The following is a 27,375-nucleotide window of genomic DNA, read 5'->3' on the forward strand; positions in this document are numbered from 1 at the left end:
TTGCAGCTATTGCAGCTCCTCTCACTGACTTGACGAAAGGTGGGAAGTCAGTGATGATCCACTGGACACCAGAGGCGGAGGAGGCGTTCCAGAGGTTAAGGCAAGCTCTATGTCAGCAGCCAGTGCTAATAGCCCTAACTTTAGGAAGGAGTTCCTGGTGCAGACAGATGCCTCAAATGCAGATCTAGGAGCAGTGCTGTCCCAGGTGGTAAATGGTGAGGAGCATCCAGTGATGTACCTGAGCTGGAAGCTGTCCCCTGCAGAGAAAAACTACGCTATTGTGGAAAGATAATGCTTGGCCATTAAGTGGGCAATGGATGCCCTGAGGTATTACCTCCTGGGCACAAAATTTAAGTTAATAACTGACCATGGCCCTCTCACGTGGATGAAAATGAATAAGGACAGAAATGCTAGGGTTACCAGATGGTTCCTATCCTTGCAAAATATTTTTTTCAGTGTGGAGCATAGACCTGGGAAATTATTGGAAAATGCTGATGCCCTGTGATGGATCCATTGTATGATGTCCACAAATGCCCAGCCCTCCGGTCTGGAGAAGAGGGGGGATATGTAAGCCGATGGCTGGTCAGGTAATGGAGGGGGTGTATATCTCACCCAGACTACTAAGGTGAATATGTAAAGTAGGCATGTAGATTAAGGAGAAACTAACCGAAATAGGCTAGGTTCAAATTTTTTCCAGTGGACCAGAATGATGGGGAGCCCAGTGCTGGTTTGGACCTAGCCTTAGGGAACATTCTGAAGGCTCAAGGCGAAAGCACAGCGTTTTGTCCATGGCAGAAACATGGCAAAAAAGGTAGTGTTTTATAATACCTGCAAAGTGGATGGGTTTCTTTTCTTTTTTGCAAAGTTGTAGCGATTTTCTCTAACCATCTTAGTGGTGACAGTCTTTTGTCCCAATAGATTGCCAATGAATATTACCAAAAATCCAAGAACTTCCTATGTTCTAAAACCCAGCCATGATTTCCTTATTGAGGCTGGTTAATCTTCTTCTGTATGCAATAGGCATAATAAGGAAATCACAATAAGGAAATGGTTCCAAACCATAGTAAATTTCTGCATTCCTAGTTGGATCCATTGTCAACACAAAGTTGGTTACAGAAAATCTTTAAAACTTTCCTAAATATGGTTCTGTTCATGGGAATACCCCTTTAACAAAGTTTGCACTTCATCTGCTTAGCATTGATTTCAAGATGTCATCAAAAGAAAATGGTGCAACTAATCTACTTCCTGCTTCTCCCTTCCCTTAGTGTCACCAAGCGGCTGATGTGTTGCCCAGGCTGGAAACAGGAAGGGCGAGAGTGCACAGCTGGTAAGTTATGATGTTCAACCTTGAAGGTTTACAGGACAGATAAAGTAGGATGTTAGTCAAAAGTCTGGGACATAGAGTATCATCACAAATCCCTTTGTGAGTTTTCACCAATGTGTGCAAGTGGGCTTTATTTTTTAATCAGGGTACCTTTCCATGTTATATGATCCCAAAAGTGGCCCTAAAAACCACTCAGTCATGCATGTCACATGGTTTGTAAACTAACTGTTTAGAAATTCATTGTTAGTTTATTGTTCATTGACTAGAAAAGCCAGACAGCCATTATCAGTCAACAATGGATTTTTAAACAGTCCGGTTAAAATGGCGCAGACGTGCAGATTAGAAGTGGTTTACAACATCATTACAGCTGCACCGGTACTGTGTCTTGCTCACTGTTGCAGCAGCTATGTACGTATTTACGTCTTTGGCTAAGTTCACATCCATAATGGAATCTCTATTGGAGACTCCATCAAAGAAACTGTGGAAATTGGTTGAAAGAAAAGTCCTGCATGGAGGACTTTTCTCTCTCTCATTTTTAGTTTTGAAACAGCGGGCACCTGACAGTTATAATCAATGGGGTCCGCTGGTTTTGCCAACCGCTACAACAGCAGCCCGGATTTCCTCTGGCAGACCCAAACAATGGAGAGACCGGCACAAATGTGAACCTAGCCTCAGCCAATAAATGAAATTCCTGATATACTAAGAAATGACTATTTTCCAGTACTCGTTCCTCAAGATTTTCAAGATCTCTGCTTGCAATAATCCAAAGGGAATATTGTTTAACGCCGTATAAAAATATGTTCCCCTTGATGAATATACAGGTGCACAGCTCTTTCCATGACACATATATTTTACAGAACCGTGTACCTGCGTGGCCATCAGTACTTTATATCACTGATATAAAGGATGGAGATAAATGACTCCTAGCAGAGATCTTACAAGCGTTTTTTTTTAATCGGACATAAAGTCAGACATGCAGGACTTTGTGTCCGGTTAAAAAAAAACGGTTTTGCCGCAGAGACCGGAAGACGCTCACAGGCACTCATGGGCAGACACTGAATGCCGGGTTTCCGTCTACTGTCAAGGTTTCTCAGGCAGAATACGGAAACCCACAAAGCGGAGAGCGGGCGCAGGTGTGAACTAGCCCTAAAGGAAACCTGTCAGTAGAAAAATTGGTATGAAAGTAATTGGCACTTTCCAAAGATGTCTTTCTTATTCTACATTGCTGCTCCATTTTCATGAAATCAAATTATCTAATAAGGGCTTTAGAGGCATTTCTCCTGCCAGGGCTTTACTTTCCGTTGTAAATCATTGTCCCAAACTGATGGCAAACTGGAAGATGTCACTCAAGCAATGGGGAGTAGAAGGTTTTGACAATTAAAGGAGGTTTTCTTGAATGGAGAGAAAAGCTCTGGCACGGAAAAAATGCCAAGCCATTTTCAGCTAATTTACATAAGAATAAAATCCTGATTTTCACAAAAATGGAGCTACAATGCAGAATACGAAAGGCAACTTTGGAAAGTGTAGAATCCGTACTACAAGGTACTTTCATTAGTTTGATATCGATTTCCCTGATGACAGACTCCCTTTAAGGTGGTCATAGTAGAGTGGGGATCCATTAAAAGTTCTAGTATGGGGTCCCATGGTTAATTGTTAGGAAATGAACCATAGTGCCATTTAAAGCTGAGTGTCTTCTGATGGACAGTTATTGTGTTAGACACTCGGGAGCCCGTGAAAGATTTGTCGCAGTCAGTCTGTTGTACGGTGAAATATCACAGCAATCCTTATTCAATGCAATCAGATTATAATGATTTCATTCACACATAGAACTACATTAACCCAGGAAAGAGTGTATGTACAAGGTATTCAATGTAAAGACGTTTCAGTGTAATCCACCTTCATCATTGAATATCATGTAGTGGAGGATCCTGACGGCATGCAGGAGCTGAGGACATTATTTTTTTGGTAATACCAGGGGAAGATGAAGTGGTCCGCACATCTCCACCAAAAACAATACATGGGCTTCCCAAAACTAGTAGCAATCTCAGGCATATTAATTTTCCGGCAATATATCAATACCTAATGTAACTACCAAGGCAGGAATTTCGCTATGCATACAATATACTTTTTTTTTTTTTTTTTATAAATTCTTTATTTATAAACACAGATACAGTAGAAACCGAGCAAACTGTAAAAAACAGGCAAATGATTGTCATAACAACAAAGGGCCCCTGGGACCCAGGAGCCGAACAAGACAAGAGATGCGGAGACGGGCCGCCACAACAATCAATGGGCGAACAAACAAGACCAAGGGAAGGGGGAGGCGGAGCAAACAGAAGGAGAGGGGGGGCGTGAAAGAAAAAAGGAAGGGAAAGGGACAAAAGGGAGAGGAGGGGAGCAGGAGGAAAGGGGGGGGGGGGCCCAAGCCCAGGACCAGGTCTCGCATCCTGAAGGAGCGACTCATTGAGGCGCCACTGCCAGGACCGCGGTCTTTTAGCGGGGGACGCCAGCACAACATGGATCATGGCGTGATCCGAGAAAGTGATAGGGTCTATCGTGGAACCACGAAGCAAAGGAACATCAGAGTGACGGACAAAGAAGTAGTCTAACCTGGAGTAGACATCACGGGGATGAGAATAGAAGGAGTAGTCCCGAGCGTCAGGGTGAACCGCGCGCCACGTGTCAATCAACTGATGGGAGTGAAGAAGCCTACGGACCCGACATAGAGCCTTGACAGGAAGGTACGATACGCCCCGAGAAATGTCAACAGATGGATCTAAAGCAAAATTGAAGTCCCCTCCCACCACTAGAGTGCCTTCAGAAATATCCGACAGCTTATCAAGGATGTGGTCAAGGGCGCCTACCTGGCCAGTATTAGGAAGGTAAAGATTAGCAAAGGTAAACAAGGTGCCAGCCAATTCCCCCTTAACAAACAAGAACCTACCAGAGTCGTCCGACATAGCAGCCCGGAAATTCCAGGCCGCGGAGCGACCGATCAGAATGCTGACTCCCCTGGACTTGGACTCAGAGAAGCAACCATGATAGACGTCCGGAAAACGAGGAGAAGAGAGAGAGGGGACAGAACCTTCCCGGAAGTGCGTTTCCTGTATAAACGCCACCGTGGACCTCTTGCTCCACAGCAAACGCAAGAGAGAGGACCGTTTTTCGGGTGTATTAAGCCCGTTAGCATTAATGGAGGAGAAGGTCAGGGAATCCATGTTCCGGGGCCTGGGACCCACCCCGGGGGGACGAGGGGGGAGAGGAGGGTGAGGAAAAACAAGAAGAAAGGGAGGGGAGAGGGAAGGTCAGGGAAGGGAAAGAGGGGGAGGGACCGAGAAAGACGAGGAGCAGGAGTGGGAGGGCAAAGACAAATAGGAGGGGGAGGAGCAAAAGCAAAATCAAGTAAGACAGACTAGGACGAAACAATATGTACTACAACAGAAGCCGAACCCAGCTAATCCAGGTACGGAAAACACAAAACAGTGGGACAAACCCACTAATGCAAGTCTCAGAGGCACACCGCGGTATGCGCTCAGAGAGCTGCCAATTACAACTAACCGGGGGAGAGGTAGAACAAGAAGAAACCCGAGCTACCCATTCCCACAGCGGCAACTCCTAACAAACAGTAGAAAAAAAAAAAAAAGAGAGTGAAGGGGTCACAGCCTAGAGCAAACTTCCCAAAGGCCGTGATCTCTCTCAAACTCGGAAACCACCAGATCCCAGGGAGCCGGAACGCCCCGCATCCAAAAGAAAAACAAAGAACAAAAACGATAACAATGTGACTGTCTGCAGTCCCAGGGGCAGCGCCCCCAAATAGGGGAGCCCCACCACCAGGAGCAGAGAGAGAGAGGATGCGAGGCGCCCCAACCCGCCCAGGAGACGGAGGGGGGGCGAGACTCACCACGGGCAGGCGGCGCAGACCGAAGTCCAGAACCGCCCACACGCGGGGTACAAAACTTAGCTCTATGCAAAAGAGAAAAAATAAAGCATGAAACAAATTCAAACAGTGGAACAATACGTTTCAGAGGGAAAGCGGATTAGCGACCAGCAGGACCGACCGGCCCAGGAAAGTTCAAGGGACCGTAGGAGGCACCGATCCTTCGGGAGGAACCAAAGGGGAGTCTACAGCTCGGAATCCCTGGCGTGGCAACGGCTGGGAGGAGGGCCCGGTGACAGGCGGAGGGGCAGGGAGAGGAAATTCCAACCAGTCCGGTAGGGATAGGTCCGGGACATCCAGGAAATGGGCCAGGGCCTCCACCTGATCCGGAGAGTGGAGGGTAAAGGTGGCGCCATTGCGGCGTATTTGCAAATGAAATGGGTGACCCCAGCGATAAGTGGCGCCAGAATCCAGGATGAGGCGAAGAACGGGCTTTAGGAGGCGCCGCATAGCCAGCGTGCGGCGAGAAACGTCTGGGAGAAGAGTAATTGAACCATCCAGGAACGGAACCGGGCCATGACGCCACGCAGCTTGGAGGATGTCTTCCTTTTCTCTGTAATAGTGGATACGGCAAAGAACATCTCTGGAATCGGAGGAGGAGGCCCTCCCTGGCCCCAAGACACGGTGGATCCTGTCAATATGGATGTCAGTGTCCGTCGGCTTAGACAGAACAGTGTTGAAGACGGAGATAGCGATGGAGCGGAGTTCTTTAGTAGGGACAGCATCAGGGATACCCCTCAGTTTAATGTTGTTCCGGCGTCCCCTATTTTCCTGATCATCGACCTGCAGCAGTAGGTGACGGTTAAGCGACCGTTGGGTAGTTAGGGTTTGCTCCACCACAAGTAGACGCTGATCAAGGGAATCCGTGCGGAGTTGATGGGATGAGACTTGAGACGACAAAGAATGCAAGTCCGCCTTGAAGCCGGAGAGAATTTGATCCTGTCTTTCCTCAACCCTGCGGACCATTGCCTCCATGTCCATTTTAGTAGGCATAGTACGGAGCAATTCCATAATATCTGACAACTTAGGGCGTTTGGACCGACTCCGGGATGGTGAGGTACAGGAGGAAGAATCAGAAAAAACAGGAACCGTGGGGGTCCGCAGGGTAGTGGGAGTAGCAGAGAAATCCATGTCAGGATCAACCTGAGGCGTGGGCTGAAAGGGGTCGCCTCTGGCAGGTGGAGACCACTGCAGTCCTGGGGAGACAGATGAGGAAAGAGCCACCTGGGATAGGGCCCCCGGTGTCCCATAGGATGTAATGGGAACCAGAGAAGAGGACACAGCAGTGGGGGCTGGGGGGGCATCAGATACAAGACCTTGGGAGGAAGGGACCAAAGGTATCAGCAGGGGGGGCACCTCACCCAAGCCCTGGGAGTGAGGGGGGGCTGAGTCCTGTGCAAGTCCTCCATGAAGTGGTATAGAGCAGGTAGAAACAGCCTGGGGAGGGCCAGGAGGGGAGCTGCCGGAAGAAGAGGGGGGGAGGGGGGACGCCACGAGGTCCGCTCCACCACCATACTGAAGGCCGGGTACCTGAGCAGTAGTGTGCCGGGGAGTCCCCACGTCGGGAGGGAGAAGAGCCGGTGCCGGAGGACGCAGAGAGTCGGCTGGGTCCAGGATCTGGAGCGGAGGGGACAGCTTCTGCAGCATCGCTGCCTCCGAAGTTCCGGCAGGAGCGCGCGCCGGCGCCATTTTGGAGCCGCCAGGCCTGGGGGCTGAGGAGGCCGCAGACAGGAGGAATCGTGCCAGGGGAGGATCGATCCGGGCCGAGACGGTGGACTTGCGGCTCGCACGTCGCACCATACCGGAGCGGGGAGCAGGTAGGCTCTGTGACCCGAGTAATCCGGGGAAATTGCCGCTGGAGTCCGGGAGCTCTGGAGGACCACGTCTTCACGCTGCCATAGCTAGGCCACGCCCCCCGCATACAATATACTTTTATGAAAATATTTGTCTGTTACATAACGTTGCCTTTTTGCTCTCCCCAGCGATCTGTGAGGGGGCTGATGCCTGCAAAGCAGATGAAATCTGTATAAGACCAGGAGTTTGCCGATGTAAACCAGGTTACTTTGGTGCTGACTGCAATTCACGTGAGTACAGAAGTGCTGCAGTGATTTATATCTATATAACTGGTATCATTTAGGAATACTAAAAAATACTAGAAAGGCAGCCCCTGTGAGTCTTATGTAGCATGGAGCCTGGGACCCTACCCCAGCCTGGCTTGCCCATCTTCCCTGCATATCAATTCTTCCTATGGTAAAAGAAGAAAGAAATGAATGTGACCTTTGGCAATGCTGCTTTAGAAAATAGTAGAATGCTTTCTTGTTGCTTTTTCCATGAAAATGGCTTCATCCATTGCACTATAAATCTGCAGCTTAATCTGCTGTGAATTTACATTAATATGTGGATTTTTGTGCTGGTTACACTGCACTTTTTCAGAAGCTTCTGAAGGTTCCCCTAGAAGAGTCTTAAAAGAGTCCCAAGGCATATGTCTTACCCCCATTGAAGATAGCATAGCTATAATGCAATCGCTGAGGTTGAAGCAATGTGGAGATGGTGTGGTTAGAAATAGACTCCAAATACTCTTACAGACCCTAGGAAGGCATATTGTTGAGGGGTTATGCTGAGGTGATGTTGTCGGGTTCCCTGGTGTACTCCATGCTACTTATCTCCCATTTGATGGTTTTTGAGGCGCCCTTGGTGTTAGATGCGAATGAAAGCACAGAAAACAGGGTGGCAATTAAAACAGGCATAGGTCACAGCTCAGTTTACTTGGCACAGTCTTATTCAGTTACAACATAACATGGAGGCTCACTCACTTACAACAGCAAATTTCACTCGTATGGCCCTATAGACACACTGACAGGAGTAGTTATTGCTCTTAACTCTTCTCCAGTCTTCTGACACTTTTCCATTGTTAATCTGAGGCAAATCCTGGAAACTTGCCCGCCTTTCCAACAGTAGAGCACGTTTCGGCTTTGGACATATAACCCTTGGTTCCCATCTGCATTTGGTAATCCGTTCGGGAAGTGTTTGAACTGCAAGAGGTGTGCAGTGAAAGCACACGGACCCTATAGACTATAATGGGGTCCGTGTGCTTACCGCGAGATCTCCCTCTGAGTCATGTGGACAGGAAAGTAGATTGTGAAGGACTTTCCTGTCTGCATGTTCCCTGTGGGGATCTCGCGGCAAGCACATGGACCCCATTATAGTCTATAGGGTGTGTTTGCTTTCACTGCACACCACTTGCAAATGCATTTGGTATTCTGTTCCGGGGGTCCCCATGCAGACTCCCTGAATGGATTACGAAATGCAGATGTGAACCAAGGGTTAGTCTAGTCTGACTAGTCACCTCCTGGCTATAAGCTGAGGGCTACTAGCAGCCACTGAAGTCTTCCAACCTACTATGAAGCTCAGATCATAAGTTACTTCTGCTTACACAGTAACACAGAAATGTCCTGTTAACTCCAAACTGTCTAGCAGAAACCTGGAAAGTACAAAACAGTTTATAACATGCTTCATATCTATAAACCAACAGTCCTTAGCAATGGCCTTTTTGGAGGACACTTCAATAACATGTGTTTATATAATGTTCCTATGGAGACCAGAATAACTTGTCAATTTTGCCCTTCAATTTGAAGGTAATTTCTTATAACTCAAAGTATATCACACTGTTACTTTACAAACCTTCTGTTCACTATTATGCATGGACTGTATTCCTGTTACTGCATTTCAAGGGGCAGGTTGATAAAACTCATTTTCTTCTGTCCCCATTTAATGACCATTTTTCTCTTTATTTTGTAGCATGCCCTGATCAGTACTGGGGTTCAGACTGCAAGCAGAGGTGTTCTTGTCATCCTTTTGGAAAGTGTGATGGGGTGACTGGCAAATGTACCTGCTATCCTAAGCGGTGGGGACCTACTTGTCAGAATACCTGTCACTGCAGCGCACATGGCACTTGCAACCAGATGAATGGATTGTGCAAGTGTGAGCCAGGCTGGTGGGGTCAGCACTGCAATAAGCCATGTATATGCAACCTGGAAACATCATACTGCAACCAGACTAATGGACAATGTATATGTAACAGCGGATGGTGGGGACATCGATGTAGTATAAAATGTAATTGTAAAGGATCTCCCTGTCTGCAAACAAACGGAAATTGCATGTGTCAAGAAGGCTGGTATGGTCCGGGATGTGAACACCCATGTGACTGTGTGAACAGTAAATGCAACCCTAAAAGTGGTGAATGTGAATGTTATACGGGATACCAAGGAAAAAGATGTACCGATCTCTGTCCTGCTGGGTATTATGGGCCCAAATGTGAAAAAAGGTAAGCCATAAGGGCAGCTAGAGATTTATATTCCCAGCATGTGCTTGCCGGTTGTACATTAGCTATCATTACTGGCTGCAAGACTCAATGTGATGGCAGCAAAATATTAGCAGCTGAGTAAATGCAGTTAAACATAAAACACGTGTATACATGTCAAAAAGTGTTCACTGGTAAGCCATGCCATTAAAACCATTGGCGGGTGAAGTGAAGGATAAGCTTGTGACAATGACACCTGTCAAGGGGTAGAACACATTAGGAAGCAAGTAAATAGTCACTACTTTGATCTGTAAAAAATGAGCAAGAGCGAGATTCAGACCAATTGAAGATCAGATGGGATCTAACACCTATCTGTTTAAACAGATCTCAGTGTTCAGAAGCGTGCTGTCACCTCTTCAAGTACAGCAGCGTACATTTCACAATGGCTGTGCTTGGTATAGCAGCTCAGCCCCATAGACTTAAATGTGATTGAGATGCAAACAGGCCATATTACCAATGAAGGTGATATAACATGGGCTATGGAGAGGAATCTCCATTAGCGGGACACCGCTGCTGCTTTAAACAGCTGGTCTGCGGGGTTCCCAGGTGTTAGATCTGATCTTCAATTGATGACCTATCATAAAGAATAGGTCATCGATTGATAAAGCCTAGAAGACCCTAGGGTCTCATGCATTATGTCATGCATTATCTCCATCCCATTACTGGGGCTGAGCTGCAGCATGACCATGTAACCAACGGACATGATGTCACATCCTGAGGAGAAGCAAGCAGCCATCTTTCCTGTACAACCACTTGATTGCTATCTTTGATATAAAGGCGTCAAAATACACAGATTGCTGTGTACGAGGCCAAAGATGGCCAGAGTGCCCATGTATGACTATGCCATAGTGAAATGGAACAAGTCGGCCTTGCCTGGTGAATCATATTTTCTATTATCAGGAGAGCTAGGTGCATTTGTGTCATTTACCTGAGGAAAAGATCGCACCAAGATGCTCTGAGGGAAGAAAGTAATAAACAGAGGCGATGCTTTAAGGAATCTGACAAAGATTTCAAGGTGTTGACCTCCAAGTCCAATTGATCACCTATGGGATATGTTTGGAATCAAGTCTGATATGTGAAGGCTCCACCTAAAATATTTTCTGCTGACGTTTTAGTGCCAGATACCACAAGACACCTTCAGAGGTCTTGTGTATCGATGCCCCGATGGGTCAGGGCTTCAGACTGTATGTGGGAGACCTAAGCCATATTAGGAAGGTGTTTCTAATGTCATGGCTGATCGGTGTATTTAGAGTCAATGTTTTTTTAATGTATTAACCTCTACTTTAATCTGCAGAAGCTTCTTCTAGGGAGATCTCTGCAGCACATTATACAGTTTCAGCGCAGGAAGGGATTAATATACATTATTAACAGCTCCCAGTGGGTGGCCGGCCATGGTACCACAGCTATTTAATGATTTAAAAGGCGAAAACATATACTATCTTTTTTTCTTTATGATTTTTAGTTCATTTTTGCCATTTTACATATGCAGTTAAGATTGCGCTTTATTAATATTAATAGGAACCTTTTCTTTGATATTTGTTAAGCAGCCTGAGAGTAGAGGGGATATACAAGTATACTTGCTGATCTAACATTTAGCAGAAACTGAATAATAGTCAATTTTGCTCAATTTACCAGCTGTGGAAAGTGCAAAGTGGGCCAAACATGCTCCCCTTTCAATGGCTCCTGTGCATCCTGTGAGCCCGGCTGGAAGGGAACCCATTGCGATTTGCCTTGTTTAGCGGGATCCTATGGAGAGAACTGTGCACTGAAATGTCCAAAGTGTTTTGGGGAAGAAGAATGTAGTCGAGACAGTGGGACCTGTCTAAACTGCGATCCTGGGAAGATGGGACCAAGGTACCTTTTTTATTGCCTGCTTACAGTACATGCTTAGAGTATAGTAAGGATATGATGAATTGCAATAAAAATATTTCTAGTTCTTTTTAGTCAGTTAATATTGTCAATAACTGAGATAGGTCAAGTCCCTATGTAGTGAGCCACAGCCAAATAACGCTGTGGAAATGCATAACTTTTTTTCCATAGCAGTTTTCACAGAAAGTCCACAGAGGTTTGTAAGTAAATAAAACAGAATAGCGCGGGTTCACACCAGCGCCTGGTGTCTGCTTTAGGCAATCCAGTGGGTTTTCGTCTTCTGCTCCGAGAAATTGGACAGGGGACGGAAACCCGGCAGTCAGTTTTCAAACCCATTCACTTGAATGGGTTTGCAAAGTGACCGCCCGTGAGCATCTTGTGCCTCACCACGGCGAAATTGTTTTTTTTTTTTAAACTGGACACAAAGTCCTGCATGTCCCCTGTCCAGTTTCTCAGGCAGAAGATGAAAACCCGCCGGATTGCCTAAAGCAGAGAGGTCGCAGGTGTGAATCCGCCCTAATAGAGTCTTAACTATTGAAGAATGCTTGGATAAATCAATGTTCCTGATGTTAGTCACAGACTAAAGAATGTAGCTGAATTAAGAAGTATGCAGCAATGGTAGAATATAAAATTGTTTTTGTTACATGAGTTAGAAAGTCTTTGGAAGAGAAATGTTATATCCTGTGGTGGAGACACATTGCAGGCGCACACTTCCTTCTTGTATTGTCTATGTAAACAGTATAGCAGGGTGTGTGCTTTATGAATCTGTAATGAACAAGTGTCAAGTAACAGAAATATGTCATAGATTATTACCATTTCAGTAGGTGGTTGAGTACAGCCCCAACACCACACACTGACCAGAGAATGACGGAGGACAGGCGCACACAACCGTATCTGTGTATACAGTATATAATGTTATTATCCTGCCTTCAGCAATATACCGTATTTTTCGGACTATAGGCGCACACAACCGTATCTGTGTATACAGTATATAATGTTATTATCCTGCCTTCAGCAATATACCGTATTTTTCGGACTATAAGACGCACTTTTTCTCCCCCAAATTTGGGGGGAAAAGAAGGGTGCGTCTTATAGTCTGAATGTGGCGCCTGGCACCCGCTGTACTAGAGAGGCGGAAGCTGGAAAGGGATAGACGCCGGGGCCTGAGACATCGCTGTGCTCCTCTGCCCTGCATGAAGCCAGCAGCAGGCTTCATGCAGGGCAGAGGAGCGCAGCGATGTCTCAGGCCCGGCACCTGTGCCAGCGTCTATCCCTCCCCGGCATCCGCCTCTCTAGTACAGCGGATGCCGGGTCAGTATCGGTGGCCCCTTCTCCCCCGGGGCCGGTCCCCACCGGCCCCATACCTGTAGAGTTGCAGGCCGGCTCCTGCGCGGCGACATCGCAGGAGCCGACCTGTTCGGGTGACAGCAGGGAACCTAATGAGGCTCCCAGGCCTGTCACTGCTGTATTAGTATTGCGGCTGGTCTCTATGACCAGCCGTAATACTAATAGACAGAATGTCCCATAGACGGCAATACAGTTGTATTGCCGTCTATGGGACTTGCAATCAAGTGACCGCAGGCTCAAGCCCCCGGGGGGGAATAAAATAGTAAAAAAAAAAAAAAGCTTTAAAAATATAAATAAAAGTTCTAAATCACCTCCTGTCCCTAGAAAAAAAAAAATTATATATATATATATATATATATATATATATATATATATATATATATATATATATCATAAACCACCGGGTTTTTTTTCAATACAAGGTGATCTAAGCAATAGATATTCCCCAAAATGGTATAACTAAAAAGTACAGCTGGCCCCACAAAAAAAAAAACACTCTATGCATCCCCGTACAGCTGCAGGGTCACCTGTCAATGTGGCCTTGCAGCTGTTGCAAAACTACAACTCCCATATATTAAATATTTTACCATTTTTTGCTTAAAATTTTTTTTTCCCTATTTTCCTCCTCTAAAACCTAGGTGCGTCTTATAGTCCGAAAAATACGGTAATACATCTATGACTACTTACCCTGCATTCTGCTGACCCTCTACTATTATATACAGCAAATTTACAAGTGAGACCGCTGTATGAAATTTGTAAAACAAATCAATACCACCTAAACCGCTGCTATGTACTGCCAGTAAATTAATATTTAATATTATTATGGGTAACATAAAATATATATCTAGCCTAGACTGATATAGGTGCTGATCATTATGTTTGTCTCCAAAGGTGTGAGTTTTTTTGTCCAGCTGGAAGTTATGGAAACAGATGTAAACACTTGTGCCCAGTCTGTGTCCACGGGCAGTGTCACTCTGTAACAGGGGAGTGTATCTGTGACCTGGGATACTGGAAACAGAGGTATGACATTCATAGGTGCTTGTAAGAAGGTTCTTATGGGGTTTAGTCAATCCCTAATGTCTCTCAAGTGCCCCCTTCACAACCAAACAAAATCATGCAATGGCCCGCCTTGCCAACATCTGGGAGGACAAACAGACTCTTTTAGTTCTCTGAAAGATTTTACTCTTTTACTCCGGCTGCAGATGATATAAATCTCTATATTAGTGCAAAGATAGAAGGAGGTGCAATACCCAATAAATAAAACTGTTTTTATGGGCAGATTCTGAGCACAAGTTTATAGTAAATGCGTGTGGTGTCCGCACAAGTCATGCGGAGAGGAAAGCAGTTCATGAAGTACTTTTCTGTTCGTATAACTCGTGCGGACACCATGCAGAAAACACACAGACCCCGTTATAGTATATGGGGTCTGTGTGCTTTCATAAGCACAGCGCTTGTCAATGTGTTCAGTATTCCATTCAGGGGGTCTCCAAGTAGACTCTCTGAACTGAACGCAGATGAGAGAGAGAGTGTGTACCTTGTAATTTCTAGGCTAAAAAAAAAAGTATTTGAAAGCCAATGTATAGTTGCATTCATCTATTCTTCTAGCATAGTAAACACAGTTATAAAGTACTCCAATGGCCTTTATATTGTCAACCATACATTGACTCTCGTCCTTACAAGGGAAGCACAAAAATCACTATGCCTCACATACATGTCCCTACTCTAATATTCCCATCTGATTCCCAATATCTGATTGAGGTTGGTGATACATGTAAGCCTATCCCTATGATAGGGGAGGTAGCTGATTGCTGATTGGACTGATTGGACATTCTTTTCTTTATGGACACAATATGACAATACAGTATGTGAGCATTGTAAGGCTCTGTGATGGAAAAATGTGCTGCTTTTTGCACACAGGTCTTCAATGCGTAGATATAGTACTCGTATGTGAGTATGTAAGCAGTGTAGGGCTCTATGTGGGAAAGTGTGATACTCTCTGGGAACAGTTTAGCTCTATGTATTAAAAGTGGGCACTACATGAGTACAAAATGATACTATTGGATTACTGTATGTGACACTGTGGATAAAGTAGTTTGCCTGACATATCTTAGCGATATATGACATTCTATGTGTTTATATAATGCATCTCATTTATAACCTACAGTATGTCAAGGTCTATGTGGCTCAAAATTAATTTGAGTGGTATGGGGGGGGGGTTAAACTATGTATATTCCTCTGTGTGCTTCCACCTTTGTCTGTGACCCTGACTGTGATACCTCTGAAAATCTATATTAAGCAAATTAATGCTGCTTTTTTGGAATTACTATGTCTACAGTTGCAATGAAACATGCCCTCCTGGATATTTTGGATCCAACTGCTCAAACATCTGTGGCTGTAGTGGTGGCCCATGTGACCCAATGCATGGAACATGCCAACTGAGTAAGCATGCTCACTACCATTCATAATCACATCTTACAGTCCTCTCATGCGGAGTTTTCCTATACTTGTCTTACAATATCACTCCTTGCACACGTCTTTGCACCTCAGGAAATATATTTTGCTTTGCAGATTAAAGGTTGTAGATCAAGGTGTGTTTACAAAAATCTATGTGTTTAGCGGAAGGGAAAATATGCGTTGCCTTGATTAGTAATCTTGGGAAGACAATCATTAACTTATTTAATATTTACAAAATAAATGTTTGGTAGGATGGAAGCGGAATAATCACACAGATCACATAGATCACACAGATCAATGATTTATCCTTGACCCACAGACCTGTTATAAGGTCAAAATGATAGCATGGGAAAAAAGAATGGCAAACACTATATAAAACCCTCCATAAAACAAGAATCAATAAGCACATATATGTATATTTTTATGACTTTCATGCATATATTTAGTAAAGCTTGTGGATCTATTTATTTCTTTTATAAACAGCTTTTTATACTCTATGTTATAGAAAGAATTTAGATGGTGTTTGTGTTAAAATGTGCAATAACTGATACAATAAACTCTAAGGTGTATATGCAGCATTACTAGTACATTTAATAAACACTCAGTACTAGAGATGAGCGAACAGTGAAATATTCAAGATTCGATATTCGTTTCGAATAGCCCCTCAATATTCGACTATTCGAACGTATATCGAACCCCATTATAGTCTATGGGGAAAAATGCTTCATTTCAGGGGAAGCCACACTTTGACTCAGGAGAGTCACCAAGTCCACTATGACACCCCAGGAAATGATGCCAACACCCTGGAATGCAACTGGGACAGCAGGGGAAGCATGCCTGGGGGCATCTAGCATGCCCAAGTCCCTGTATTACGTCGGGATCCCTGTCAGCTTGCGATATGTGGGAGCTGACTTTTTCCCATAGAAATGCATTGACCAGCATTGATTGGCCGAATGCCATACAGAGTACAGCATTCGGCCAATCAACGCTGGTTCTGCCAGAGGAGGTGGAGTCTAAGATCGGTCCACAGCAGTCTCCATTTTAGTCCGATCTCAGATGTAGCAGTGTTGAGCGCACAGGTGTAGCAGAGCTGGCTGTGCACTGAGCTCTGCTACACCCAAGATGTAGCAGAACTGGCCATGCGCTGAGCTCTGCTACACCAGAGATGTAGCAGAGCTGAGTGTGCACTGAGCACTGCTACACCAGAGATGTAGCAGAGTTGAGTGTGCGCTGAGCTCTGCTACACCAGAGATGTAGCAGAGCTGAGTTCCGGAAGAGGCGGAGTCTAAGATGGGTCCCCAGTCCGATCTCAGATGTAGCAATGTTGAACGCATCAGAAATGCATCTCTGGTGTAGCAGAGCTCAGCGCACACTCAGCCCTGCTACATCTCTGGTGTAGCAGAGCTCAACGCACACTCAGCTCAGATGAAATGCTTCATTAATACATGGACATAAGTAGAAAATAAGAGTACTTAAGTGTTTGGAAGTGGAAGTTTCTGCATGTCCTGTTATTTCTGTGTGTTTTGTTGTAGCGTCCAGCCACAAGGCAGCTATCATTGCTGGGGTTCTCGTTCCCTTATGTCTGCTTTTGCTCCTCTGCTGCTGTTGCTGCTGTTGCTGTGGGAATAATGAACCTGAGGGTATAGACAGGTAAATCATATCTTTTAAGTAGCAATAACAGCAAAATCAAGTTATACAGGGAATATTCCTGGGAAGAAAACTCATGGAATCAGCTGTGAAGATTTTACAGTTTGCTTTAAAATAAATCCGCTACAAGAAAATGTTTATTAATATGTGCTATTCCTGTGAGCCACCATTCCATTAGGGTGAATCTATAGCATGAGCATAGAAGGTTGTCACCAGCATAAAAGGTATAGGTTGTGTTATTTACCTGGCACGTCTTACCGCCAGAGTCTGAGATAACTCTGGCAGATTAACCACTTAGATACCACAATCAATAATGAGCATGACATCTAAGGGTAAGTTCACACAGAGATTTTTGGAAATCAATGGGAGCCGCTCAGGAGCACAAGCCGGCTCACGGAAAAAGAAGCGAGATGCTCATTCTTCAGGCCATTTCGCCTCGCAATTCGGCCTGAAGACACACCCTCCTCCGGACTAGGCCCTTTCATTGGGCCTAATCCAGAGCGGAGCGTGTGGCTGTTTGCCGGTGCAGTGCAGGCTGGAGGCCTCAGGTTCCGATCCAAAAAACCCCATGTGAACTTACCCGAAACATAAAATACAGGTGACATGTCATTTTGGCTGCAGAGTAAACACCATAAAAATGAAGCCACAAGAAAGTCACATAAATGCACTTTTTCTCCAATTCCCCCCTTCCCGTTCTGATTTTTTTTCCAGCTTTCCAGTACCATGTACAGAATAATAAATGGTACCAATGTGGAGAACAATTTGTCCTGTAAACATTAAGCCCTCATGTGGCTCTGTGAACGGAAAAATGAAAAACTTATGCGGTTTTAGAAGTGCTTTAAAAAAGTGATCGCTGTCAACTGTCCCCTATGCAGTTTCTCCAGGGATTAGGACGGAAACAAGCAGAGGGTCATGGGCACAAGTGTGAACGCCCCCTTAGTAACACCTTGAAACAGAGCGACAGCTTCAGCGACAGCGTCAGCTTCCTCTATCCTTCTATCCTTTGTCAGTTACGATCAGGAAGTAGCACTCACCTCAGTAAAGATAAATGGATGTATTAAGATTTTATAGTAACATTGTGGTAATATAAGGAAAGGTATTACATTTCTTAATCTCTTAATATACAGCACACCTTTCAGTACAATGTGTTGGACTAATATTGACCACATTGTATATCATGACTTTACAGAGTATCTAATGGCGACAGAGGATGTTTATCAAGAATGAAACACAATTTCCAAGGAGCCCTTGTTAATATAAGCTCCCTTTTGCCATGCTGTTCTATTGGGAGTGATAAGGTTTCTTGGGTTACCGGTAAGAAATTTTCCTGTAAAAATTGTTTCTAGACATTTACTGCACTTTTTTTTTATATATTGTGTGAAAAGGTGACAGGCAGAGTGCTGGAGTCCAGGTATAGCCCCGGGTTTCTGACATATGTGTGGTCCAGGGCAGATCTGGAGTAGGCCTCACCCCAGGTGTAGATCCTTGGCTTATTACTGGGCCAGAAAAGGCTGCAGCTCTTGCATTGCTGGGCAGTTCCATAAGGTGAAAGCAGGTGTAGAGTTCTGTCCCTGACCCAAGTGAGACTATATTGCTTCTGTTTGGTTTGTGTGGCTGCAAGTAAGCCACACATATAGTTAGGTTATCAGTTCTGTTTAGTTAGTTGCTCAGACGAGCAGGTTTTTATTTTGTTTTTGCCTGAAGTTAAGGCTGTATTTTGTTTTGTTTTATTTTCTGCCTGAAGTCAAGGTTAAATATCTGAAAATAAGATTTCAGGGGAGAACAGCTCCTTGTATTGCCAAATTACTGCTTGTCCTGCTTCATAGTAATTTAGCTTTAGATAGGACCAGTTTGGCCTGAAATGGTACATTGTTAGAAGTACATAGTCTTCTGGTTTGTAGGTTTAAGATTTGAGAAAATACCACTTATATGCAGCTTATATAGTTCTAATGGTTTTATTTTTTTATTTTTTGATATAGCTGTGTATGTTGGGAATAATATACTGTATGTAATTTTCTGCAGATATATTTACTTCATAAGATCTAAAATTAATGATTTAACTGTTCTAGACTACTAGAATAAAGTCTGTACCACTAGTGATAGGATAAAAGATGACTAGATGTGAATATATATAAGCAATATGTGTGTGATACAGTACATTGTTAATAAGTCAGTTTTCTCTTCATTATCCTTTATCTTCTAGTTTCTCATCATGACACAGAATTACCTTTCAACCACAGCTTCATTGAATCCCCTTCTACGGGCTGGTTATCTGAAAACTCCTTTTCTTCATTTGAAACAGATGAAGAAGGACCTGTGTACTGTGTTCCTCCAAGAGAAGGTATCATTGCATGTAGACCATAAATATACTTAAAGGGGTTGGCCACTTTCAGACCAATATTGACAAACAAATGTACAATAAAAAGATATACAATTTCCCAATATACTTTCTGTATCAATTCCTCACGGTTTTCTAGATTTTGGCTTACTGTCATTCATTCTGTTACTTCTAGTGGATAAAAGTCTGACCATGGTCATGTGACTTACGGTCCATGGTCATGTGATGACTACACAGGTGAACAGCTGATTACCAGACTGATTACTGTTATGTGACTATAATGAGCAGCACCTGTGTGCTCATCACATGACCATGGACCGTAAGTCGCATGACCATGGTCAGAGTTTTATCCACTAGAGGTAACAGAATGAATGACAGCAAGCAGAGATCTAGAAAAGCAGAGATCGCTCAGAGGAGTAGGTGGGACTTCCTTGTGGAATGGGGTCATGAGAGGGCAAGCCGAACTCTGATCAGTTATGTAGGCAAACTTAAGATTGCACCAATTAATAATTCTGGCTGAATTTTGTATCTAACGTACCAAAATATCCAATCTTTTTGTTTTATAGGAATGTCTGTTGCTGACTTGGATGGGTTTCAAGAAATAAGCTCAAAGTGCAATGTATTCCCCGATGCCATGGTTTTAAACTCGGATGATGTATCCCTTCCATTCTCTATTCCTAGAACTTCTAGCATTGCAAAAGCAAAGAGGCCATCTGTATCATTTGCTGAAGGAACAAGGTTTGAGAGTAGAAGATCATCCACAACTGATACACCCAATCTTGCTCGGAAACCTAAACTTACTATGAGTCTTCCAAAGTTGCCCTCAATACAGTCACAGACCATGAATGGAGATAACTCACAAAAGGGTGAACATAGTAATGAGCACTATGATACAATAAATTGTAATCCAGAATCCGAGAATCATCCCAAGCTCCAGAGAAGTGGCCCAATTGGCCGCCGGAGGACAATGTCTAATGCTCAAAAGGCATCTGTTAAAGTAGAATTGACCGAGGCCGGCATAAAAGAAAATTCTGAAATGAAGAGGAAGGTTCACAATATTTCCACTCTTTATGTCACAGTGGGTCCCCCAAGAAAGCCTTGTAAGCCTCGTAGAAAGTCAGAAGGCAATGTGGATGGAGCAGTACAAGCAGTGTTGAAACGTTTGGGCAGTTTTCAGAAAGGAATCCCAAAACCTACAAGGAGAAGTTTGTTACAGTATTCAAACTCAAAAGTTATTCAGCCAAAGCCTTCGTATCCAGAAGATGTCAAAATTACAGTCAAAAACTCTTCAACTGATAAAGTACAAGAGAGTCAACCAAAAAGACTAGTTCTTCCAAGTTCTTCTATCCTTAAAAAACACTTGTCTCAGGATGGTATAGAGAATGCAGACAGTCCTGAGAAACTGGAGAGCGTGTATTCCAACTTACATGATCCTGAACACGCTCAGAATGCTGATCACATTTACGAAGGCACAGATGACAGAGACGATGCAGAACCAAAGTATGAAAACATAAGTATATCAAAAAGTTTGGGGAATAATGAACCAGAACCATCTTCTTTATATGAAGATGCAGAAATGAACTGTGATAATCCTAATTCTTAAAGCTTTATGCCCATAAACATGAAGAAATACATATTAGTGATTGTCCATAGCCTTTGAATCAGTACTATGTTACTTGAGCCATCCCATAGGCTGTTTTATATGAATTTGATAATAAAACATTAATGGTAATGTGGTGGGTTTTCTGGAGATACATGTGAAGTAGTCAAGACCTGTAATCACAGCAGCATCTGCCCTTACTCAAGATAGTAGTGTCTGTATTGTGACAGAGGTAAGACGAGTGATAGCTTGTGCAGTGATCACAGATATTAACAACTGTTTGTTAGTGAATTAGGAAGAGCTCTGTAGTACAGATTCCTTTTCTTCCTGAAACTATTTTGTAATCTTAAATTAATACCCTAACCATTTGTTTCATTGCTCTCTTCCATGTGAGATGGAAGGAGACCAGAAAAAGAAAAACAAGACAAGTCCTTGTGTTTTTAGACTTTTTGTTTTGCCTGCATTTGCTTCCAGTGCACCTAGCTCACCTGATTGCGACCAGTGCAGCAGTCCTCAATGGCCAACGCATCACCAGCAGGGTTGGCCCTGACAGAGTAGCCACCTTGCAACACCACCCCTCCTTGTAGGTCACCTACACTGACAGAGTAAGGAAGACACTGACTTTGACACTAGGAACTTTTCTGCAGAGGTTCTTTACTGGGTAGAGGTTGATAGGACAGCAGACAGGCTAATAATAATTCTCACAATTAGAGGAGGGAACTATGTAGTGTTCCTTCCATTACCTAGAGTGCTCTGTAGTCCAGTACGGCTACACCTATTAACTGCACTGCCAGGTGCTTCAGTTCTGTAACTTGCCATGGCTACCAGGGTTACCACTCTTCCTTCTGGGAACCCTTCCTCCACACAACTCACATGGGGAGCCCTCCCACATAGGAAGTTTACTAGCCCTCATAAAGAATAGAGATGAGCGAGTACTGTTCGGATCAGCCGATCCGAACAGCATGCTCGCATAGAAATGAATGGACGTAGCCGGCACGCAGGGGGTTAAGCGGCCGGCCGCCGTCAAAGCAGAAGTACCAGGTGCTTCCATTCATTTCTATGGAGCGTGCTGTTCAGATCGGCTGATCCGAAACAGTACTCGCTCATCTCTAATAAAGAACTATTTACTCCTAGGAGTTTTCCACTCACCTGAAGATGCTCCTTCCCTAGGATCTCTCACCTGTGACTTAGTCCTGTTTGAGATTTTCATAATTCATCCCAGGAATTTGCAAGGCTCACCCCAACTACCCTACCAGAACAGTCAACTATTTAAGGTTTGCACATGGTACTTGTGCAGCAGTAAAAAACTGTAAAATGGAATATGTGTGGATATAAAACATCCCCGGTAATGTTTTAAAGACAAGCTGTGTGTTTTTATTTCTTCTACTAAAAATAACTAACTAGTAAATGTGGATATTATGTGGTTATAGGCAGGAAAATTAGGAGAACATTTGATGCTATTGTTTTATTTTTTAAAGGATCCACCACCTGGATAACATATCTGTTTTAATGGAAAAATATATCTGCATAAATAAATTAACTAAATGTGACTAATTAATAAGTGCACAGGGTGTGCACACATCACCAAACCTTTGCAAAAGCTGGATCTGAGCTTCCTATCAAGCAGCTCTTGTTATGCCTAGTGCAAGTTCCTACAAACTCTAACAACATACAGTGTAAAGCTACAAAATTTAGTTATTGCAAGATCATGCTGCTATGCCTAAAAGATCAGTGTATATACCATTCATATAGCAATCATTCAAGTGCATAAAAGATACATCTATGTATATATGCTATATAAATGCTATTACTAGGAGTTGTGAGATCTGGCTAAGTACTATGACAATGAAGCAGAATGTTGTGGTGTCCAATCCAACACCTCTATTTCATTGTCATTGAACCTTTTCTTCACTAATCTCGTCCTATTCATACCCAAAGTACTCAAGTATTGTTGTTTTGTAGGATACTCACATATAGCCCAGCATTGAAACCCCTATAGACCCTGGTCATGTCTTTGGCTATGAAACAACCCCATATCATCTGGTCCATTAGCCCCCTTTTCCCTTGTTTCTTCCAGACCCAATTTGCACTCATCAGAGCCCAGTCTATTGACTTTCATCGCATCGCTGGAAATCACCCGTTTCCAATCTTCTACTCTCTACTTTCCGTACTTAGCAAACTAGAGCCAACACTTCTTATAATGATATTGCAATTGAGGTTTCTTCATCTTTTTTCGGGCCACCAATCCAGATTTGTGTAACATGCTTTGCACGGTGCTTGCATGGATGTCTGTGATCTCACTATCATGAAACATGTGAGCCACCTCCACTGCCATGTTTTTTGTGCCAGAACTGATAGACCTTGTGATGAGCCGCCTTGTTGATATTTTGCCTAGATGTCCACCTTGTGGTATTTGAAAGGATGGACGGACTTAATTTTGAATTCTTCCAACTATCATAGCACTCAAATAATGCAGTTTGGCAATTCTCTTGTCTGAGAGACCACTATCAATGAGCTAGATGATGCTGTTTCTCTTTTCTTGGGAAATATTCTTCACGGGATCATCTTTGATCCTTCAACCAGTGACCTAATAACACTCTGAGCTGTTAGAGAATTTTAGAACAGGTTGTAATTTGTAATATAAATCAAGAAAAGGTTTTTTCCATCACCAGGAGCAAAACAGTAACAATGCAGTTACATTACAAGAATCTGCATAACTAATAATATTCTAAATAGTTGCAAGTCAAATTTATGTATCGGATAGCCAAGATGATTTAATAACTGGATTGGCAGAGCTGGGGAGAGCCACGCTGAATTCACTTACTGCTCCCCGCTACTTCTTGTGCCCTCCTGTTCCCTCTTCAGCCTTCAGTGGGACCTGTGCGCTGCATATATGTTCACAATGACATAATGTGCGTCGCATGGGGGCCCCATGGTGGCTGAAGTGGGAAGATGAGGCTGCGAGCAGGAATAGATAAATAGGGGTTATTACTGGACCACCACCGTCTATTAAAAAAGAAGTGGGAATCTGATAAGGCCCCGTAAAGGCAACAGTGCTAGTAGGCCCCATGTCCCGGGCCGGACTTTGGACATGCCTGCTTTAGACTGTCTAGTTTAACTTTACACGGCTTATTAGTTGGCTTATAAAGTTGGAGGTGTAAAGTTTTGCCAGCCTTCTGGCACATATTACACCAAACTTCTGGAGTATATCTATCAATTTACAACTTTCCTGATATTAGGTTTTTTGATCATTGTTTAAGAGCATGTGATTTTTATAGTAAAAGTTTAATAACACACAGAAAGATTGAATAAGCCCAATAATGATGAAAAATATATTTTTTTATAACATTCCTAAAGGAAGTAAAGTGCGTATTAAGGGTTTGTCCCACAAATAAATATTCTTTTTTATTTGTTGGATCAGGCAAAACGTAACATTTCAAATTGAATAGTTGAAAGAAAAAATTCTCCTCTATTTTGATGTTTTTACATATTATGGCACCCCACAAATAGACAGAACTCTGTTTGCTATTTTGCGACTGCACCGAGCTGTGTTCCTCTGTCCATGGAGCACAAATTGACATGTTTGTAATTGACCAATGCTTGACCAGGTCGAGATCTCTATTGTACTAGGGCCTTAATCTTAACTAAGATATCTGCCTTATTGCCCTGTTCTCCCTTATATCCAGGGCCGGCTCCAGGTTTTTATGGGCCCTTGGGCGACAGAGCCTCAGTGGGCCCCCTTGTAAAGGAGGCGGGGGAGTCGAGACACTGTGCGTCGCAGATGAAGCGAGTGACGTCACGCAGGAGTGTGGCGTCACCAACGCCATACCTCCCAATTTTTAAAGAGTAGAAAGAGGGGCAAAATGTGCGGAACGCTCTGCGCGCCGCGGCATATTTGGCTCCACCCACTTATGTTGACTCCGCCCATTCTCATTAATGTATCATGTGCTCCCACACAGTATGATCCTCCTACAGTCACCCGTAAATTATATGCCCCCCCTCCATCTCTCCCCGTTTCATACACATCCTTCCTCTGCCCCCAGTTTCATGTCCCCCTCTCCATCTCTGTCCCCAGTTTCATCACGTTCTCCCCCTTCATCTGCCCAGTTTCATGTCCCCCGTCTCTGCCCCAGAGTCATGCTGTTCCACCCCCCCATCTGCCCCAGTGTCATGCCGTTCCCCCCCTCCATTTGCCCCCCAGTTTCATTGGGCCCCCTCCATCTCTGTCCCCAGTTTCATGCCGTTCTCTCCTCACCCCCCTTCATCTTCCCCAGTGTCTTGTCGTTCCCCCCCTCCATTTGCCCCCAGTTTCATTGGGCCCCCTCCATCTCTGTACCCAGTTTCATGCCGTTCTCTCCTCACCCCCTTCATCTTCCCCAGTGTCATGTCATCCCCCCCCTCCATTTGCCCCCCAGTTTCATTGGGCCCCCTCCATCTCTGTCCCCAGTTTCATGACGTTTTCTCCCCACCCCCTTCATCTTCCCCAGTGTCATGCCGTTCCCCCCCCCTCCCCTTCACAAAGACAAACACTTACACTCACCTCCAATCGTTCCCCCGACGCTCCTCTCTCTCACTCCATTCACATACGCGATTAAAGCAGGAGCTGTGTGGCCCGGCGTGCATGTGTAAGCGCGATGTGATGACGTCATCGAGCCTACACACGCAAGCCGGGCCGCAGCTTTAAAGCAGGAGCTGAGATCACAGTTCCTGCTTTAATCGCCTATGCATTTAATTCAGCTCATAGGCGTCCGTCGGACGCCGATGAGCTGATATCGGGACAGGCAAGTGCTGGGGCAGGCAAGTGCCGGGGGGCCCCCAGAGGCTCTGTGGGCCCTGGCACTTGCCCGACTATGCCGTGCGCTGACGCCGACCCTGCTTATATCATCAGCTGACCCAGCTAGTGCCTGCTGTATGAGAAGGAAAAACTCTTCTATGCTATCTGTATTTTGCATTGCCATTTGTCACCTTGTCTTCCACATTAGTAATTTGCATAGTTGTTCAAGGGCGCTACCCTTACCCCAATATGCACTCTCACAGCCATATCTTGAAGGTCCTAAGCCTTCACTTACACTAGGTTCACACCTGCGCTGGAGTTTCCTTTCTTCGGGTCTGCTTGGTAACCCAAAAACGGAACCCAGCCTTTATTGCAAATAGTATTACATGCCTCTGGATGAAAAAAGTGGATTGTAGTTTAGGAGATTTGTCTTCATATCATCTGATGTTACTTTCTGTGGCCAGCATTCTTTTGCATCTTCTGACTCTGAGATCTTTGGCTCTCTTCTTTCTGAGTCTGACCAAGCCTGTCTTCCACAGAAGGGTTTGCTCAATACATTAATATTACAGGATATTGTAGTAAAGATCAGACACTCAAGGGGATATCTCATCTCTGGATTTCATCTGCCATCCTGTCTCCTCTCCCCTCCACTTCCTGGTTTTCAGCTCATCCCACACAGTTTGTTGTAAAGCACTCAGTTATCTCTGGATTTACATACACAGATAACAGAAGCACTATTCAAGAAACTTTACTAACCCTTATAAGGGCTCAAAAACTGAACAATTATTTTACTGCATTTGCTGGAACACCCCTTAGGGCCCCTTCACACGGCGTAAGTGCACCGCTCATTAAGACACGTATACACGTGTCCGAGCGCGGCGCTTCAAAACAGAGCCCGTTGATTTCAATGGGAAGAGCACGTATATGCCGATATACGCGTGCTTCCCATTGAAATCAATGTGCTCTGTTTTACGCCGTGTGAAGGGGCCCATAGGACTTATTCTTAAACAGCCGTCACACAGTTGGCCTTAAAACAATGACAGTGAATGAGTGTATTCATGTGTTTTTTTGACAGACCGTTTACACGCCAGTCAAGAAAACTGACATGCTCTATCTTTGTCTGTTTTCATGGATTCAAAAACAGACATGTGAAAACAACCATAGACTTTCATGGGTTTTAAAATAGCCATCACATGGTCGTTTTTCACTATCATGTTAACAGGGCCAAAATCAGCCCATTAGGTCTATGACAAATGGAACAGTCATGTGAATTAGACCTTATCATTCGTGGTTGCTGCACACAGGGCCTTGACAATATATATAATTGGGGGCAGTACATGGCCGTGACCACTAGTGAGAGGCTCTTGTGTGGTTCACATCAGCCGGCAGTGAGATGGTACCAACTTTGATATGTCATTATAACAATACAGAAAACACTTATTACTGGATCTCCCCTGGTCTATGCACAGTGCATATAAATGAAGTTACATTTCTAATAGCCCTAATATATGTCTCCTCTGAAGATTTATGATGTGTCAGTTTGATGCTGTATTACTGCATAGCTACAGATTATAAACAAGCTCTTCTTCTGTTCGGATTGTGTATTTTCACATGGAATGCCTACTAGGCTGTAAACCGTGTAAACTGTAAATCGTGTCAGGTCTTGAAAATACATAGAAGTAATACTAGCCAATATATTAGAACATATTAGAACACCCTGAACCT

The 27,375-nt window shown here is 44.2% G+C and overlaps 1 protein-coding gene across 1 annotated transcript in view; it reads left to right on the forward strand.

The window, feature by feature from the left end:
• SCARF1 (scavenger receptor class F member 1) overlaps positions 1-20,923 on the forward strand; it is a 36,153-nt gene extending 15,230 nt beyond the window's left edge. The window contains exons 2-11 of the mRNA XM_075263928.1: positions 1,266-1,327; positions 7,244-7,345; positions 9,060-9,585; positions 11,257-11,475; positions 13,729-13,857; positions 15,173-15,276; positions 16,824-16,941; positions 18,128-18,252; positions 19,142-19,279; positions 19,843-20,923. Of these exons, the coding sequence (XP_075120029.1) occupies positions 1,266-1,327; positions 7,244-7,345; positions 9,060-9,585; positions 11,257-11,475; positions 13,729-13,857; positions 15,173-15,276; positions 16,824-16,941; positions 18,128-18,252; positions 19,142-19,279; positions 19,843-20,879 (2,560 nt within the window). The 3' untranslated portion in view covers positions 20,880-20,923. The remainder of the gene's footprint in view (positions 1-1,265; positions 1,328-7,243; positions 7,346-9,059; positions 9,586-11,256; positions 11,476-13,728; positions 13,858-15,172; positions 15,277-16,823; positions 16,942-18,127; positions 18,253-19,141; positions 19,280-19,842) is intronic.
• Positions 20,924-27,375: the final 6,452 nt, after the last annotated feature.

The sequence above is a fragment of the Leptodactylus fuscus genome, chromosome 2 (genome assembly GCF_031893055.1).
Source record: "Leptodactylus fuscus isolate aLepFus1 chromosome 2, aLepFus1.hap2, whole genome shotgun sequence".
Lineage (NCBI taxonomy): Eukaryota > Metazoa > Chordata > Amphibia > Anura > Leptodactylidae > Leptodactylus > Leptodactylus fuscus.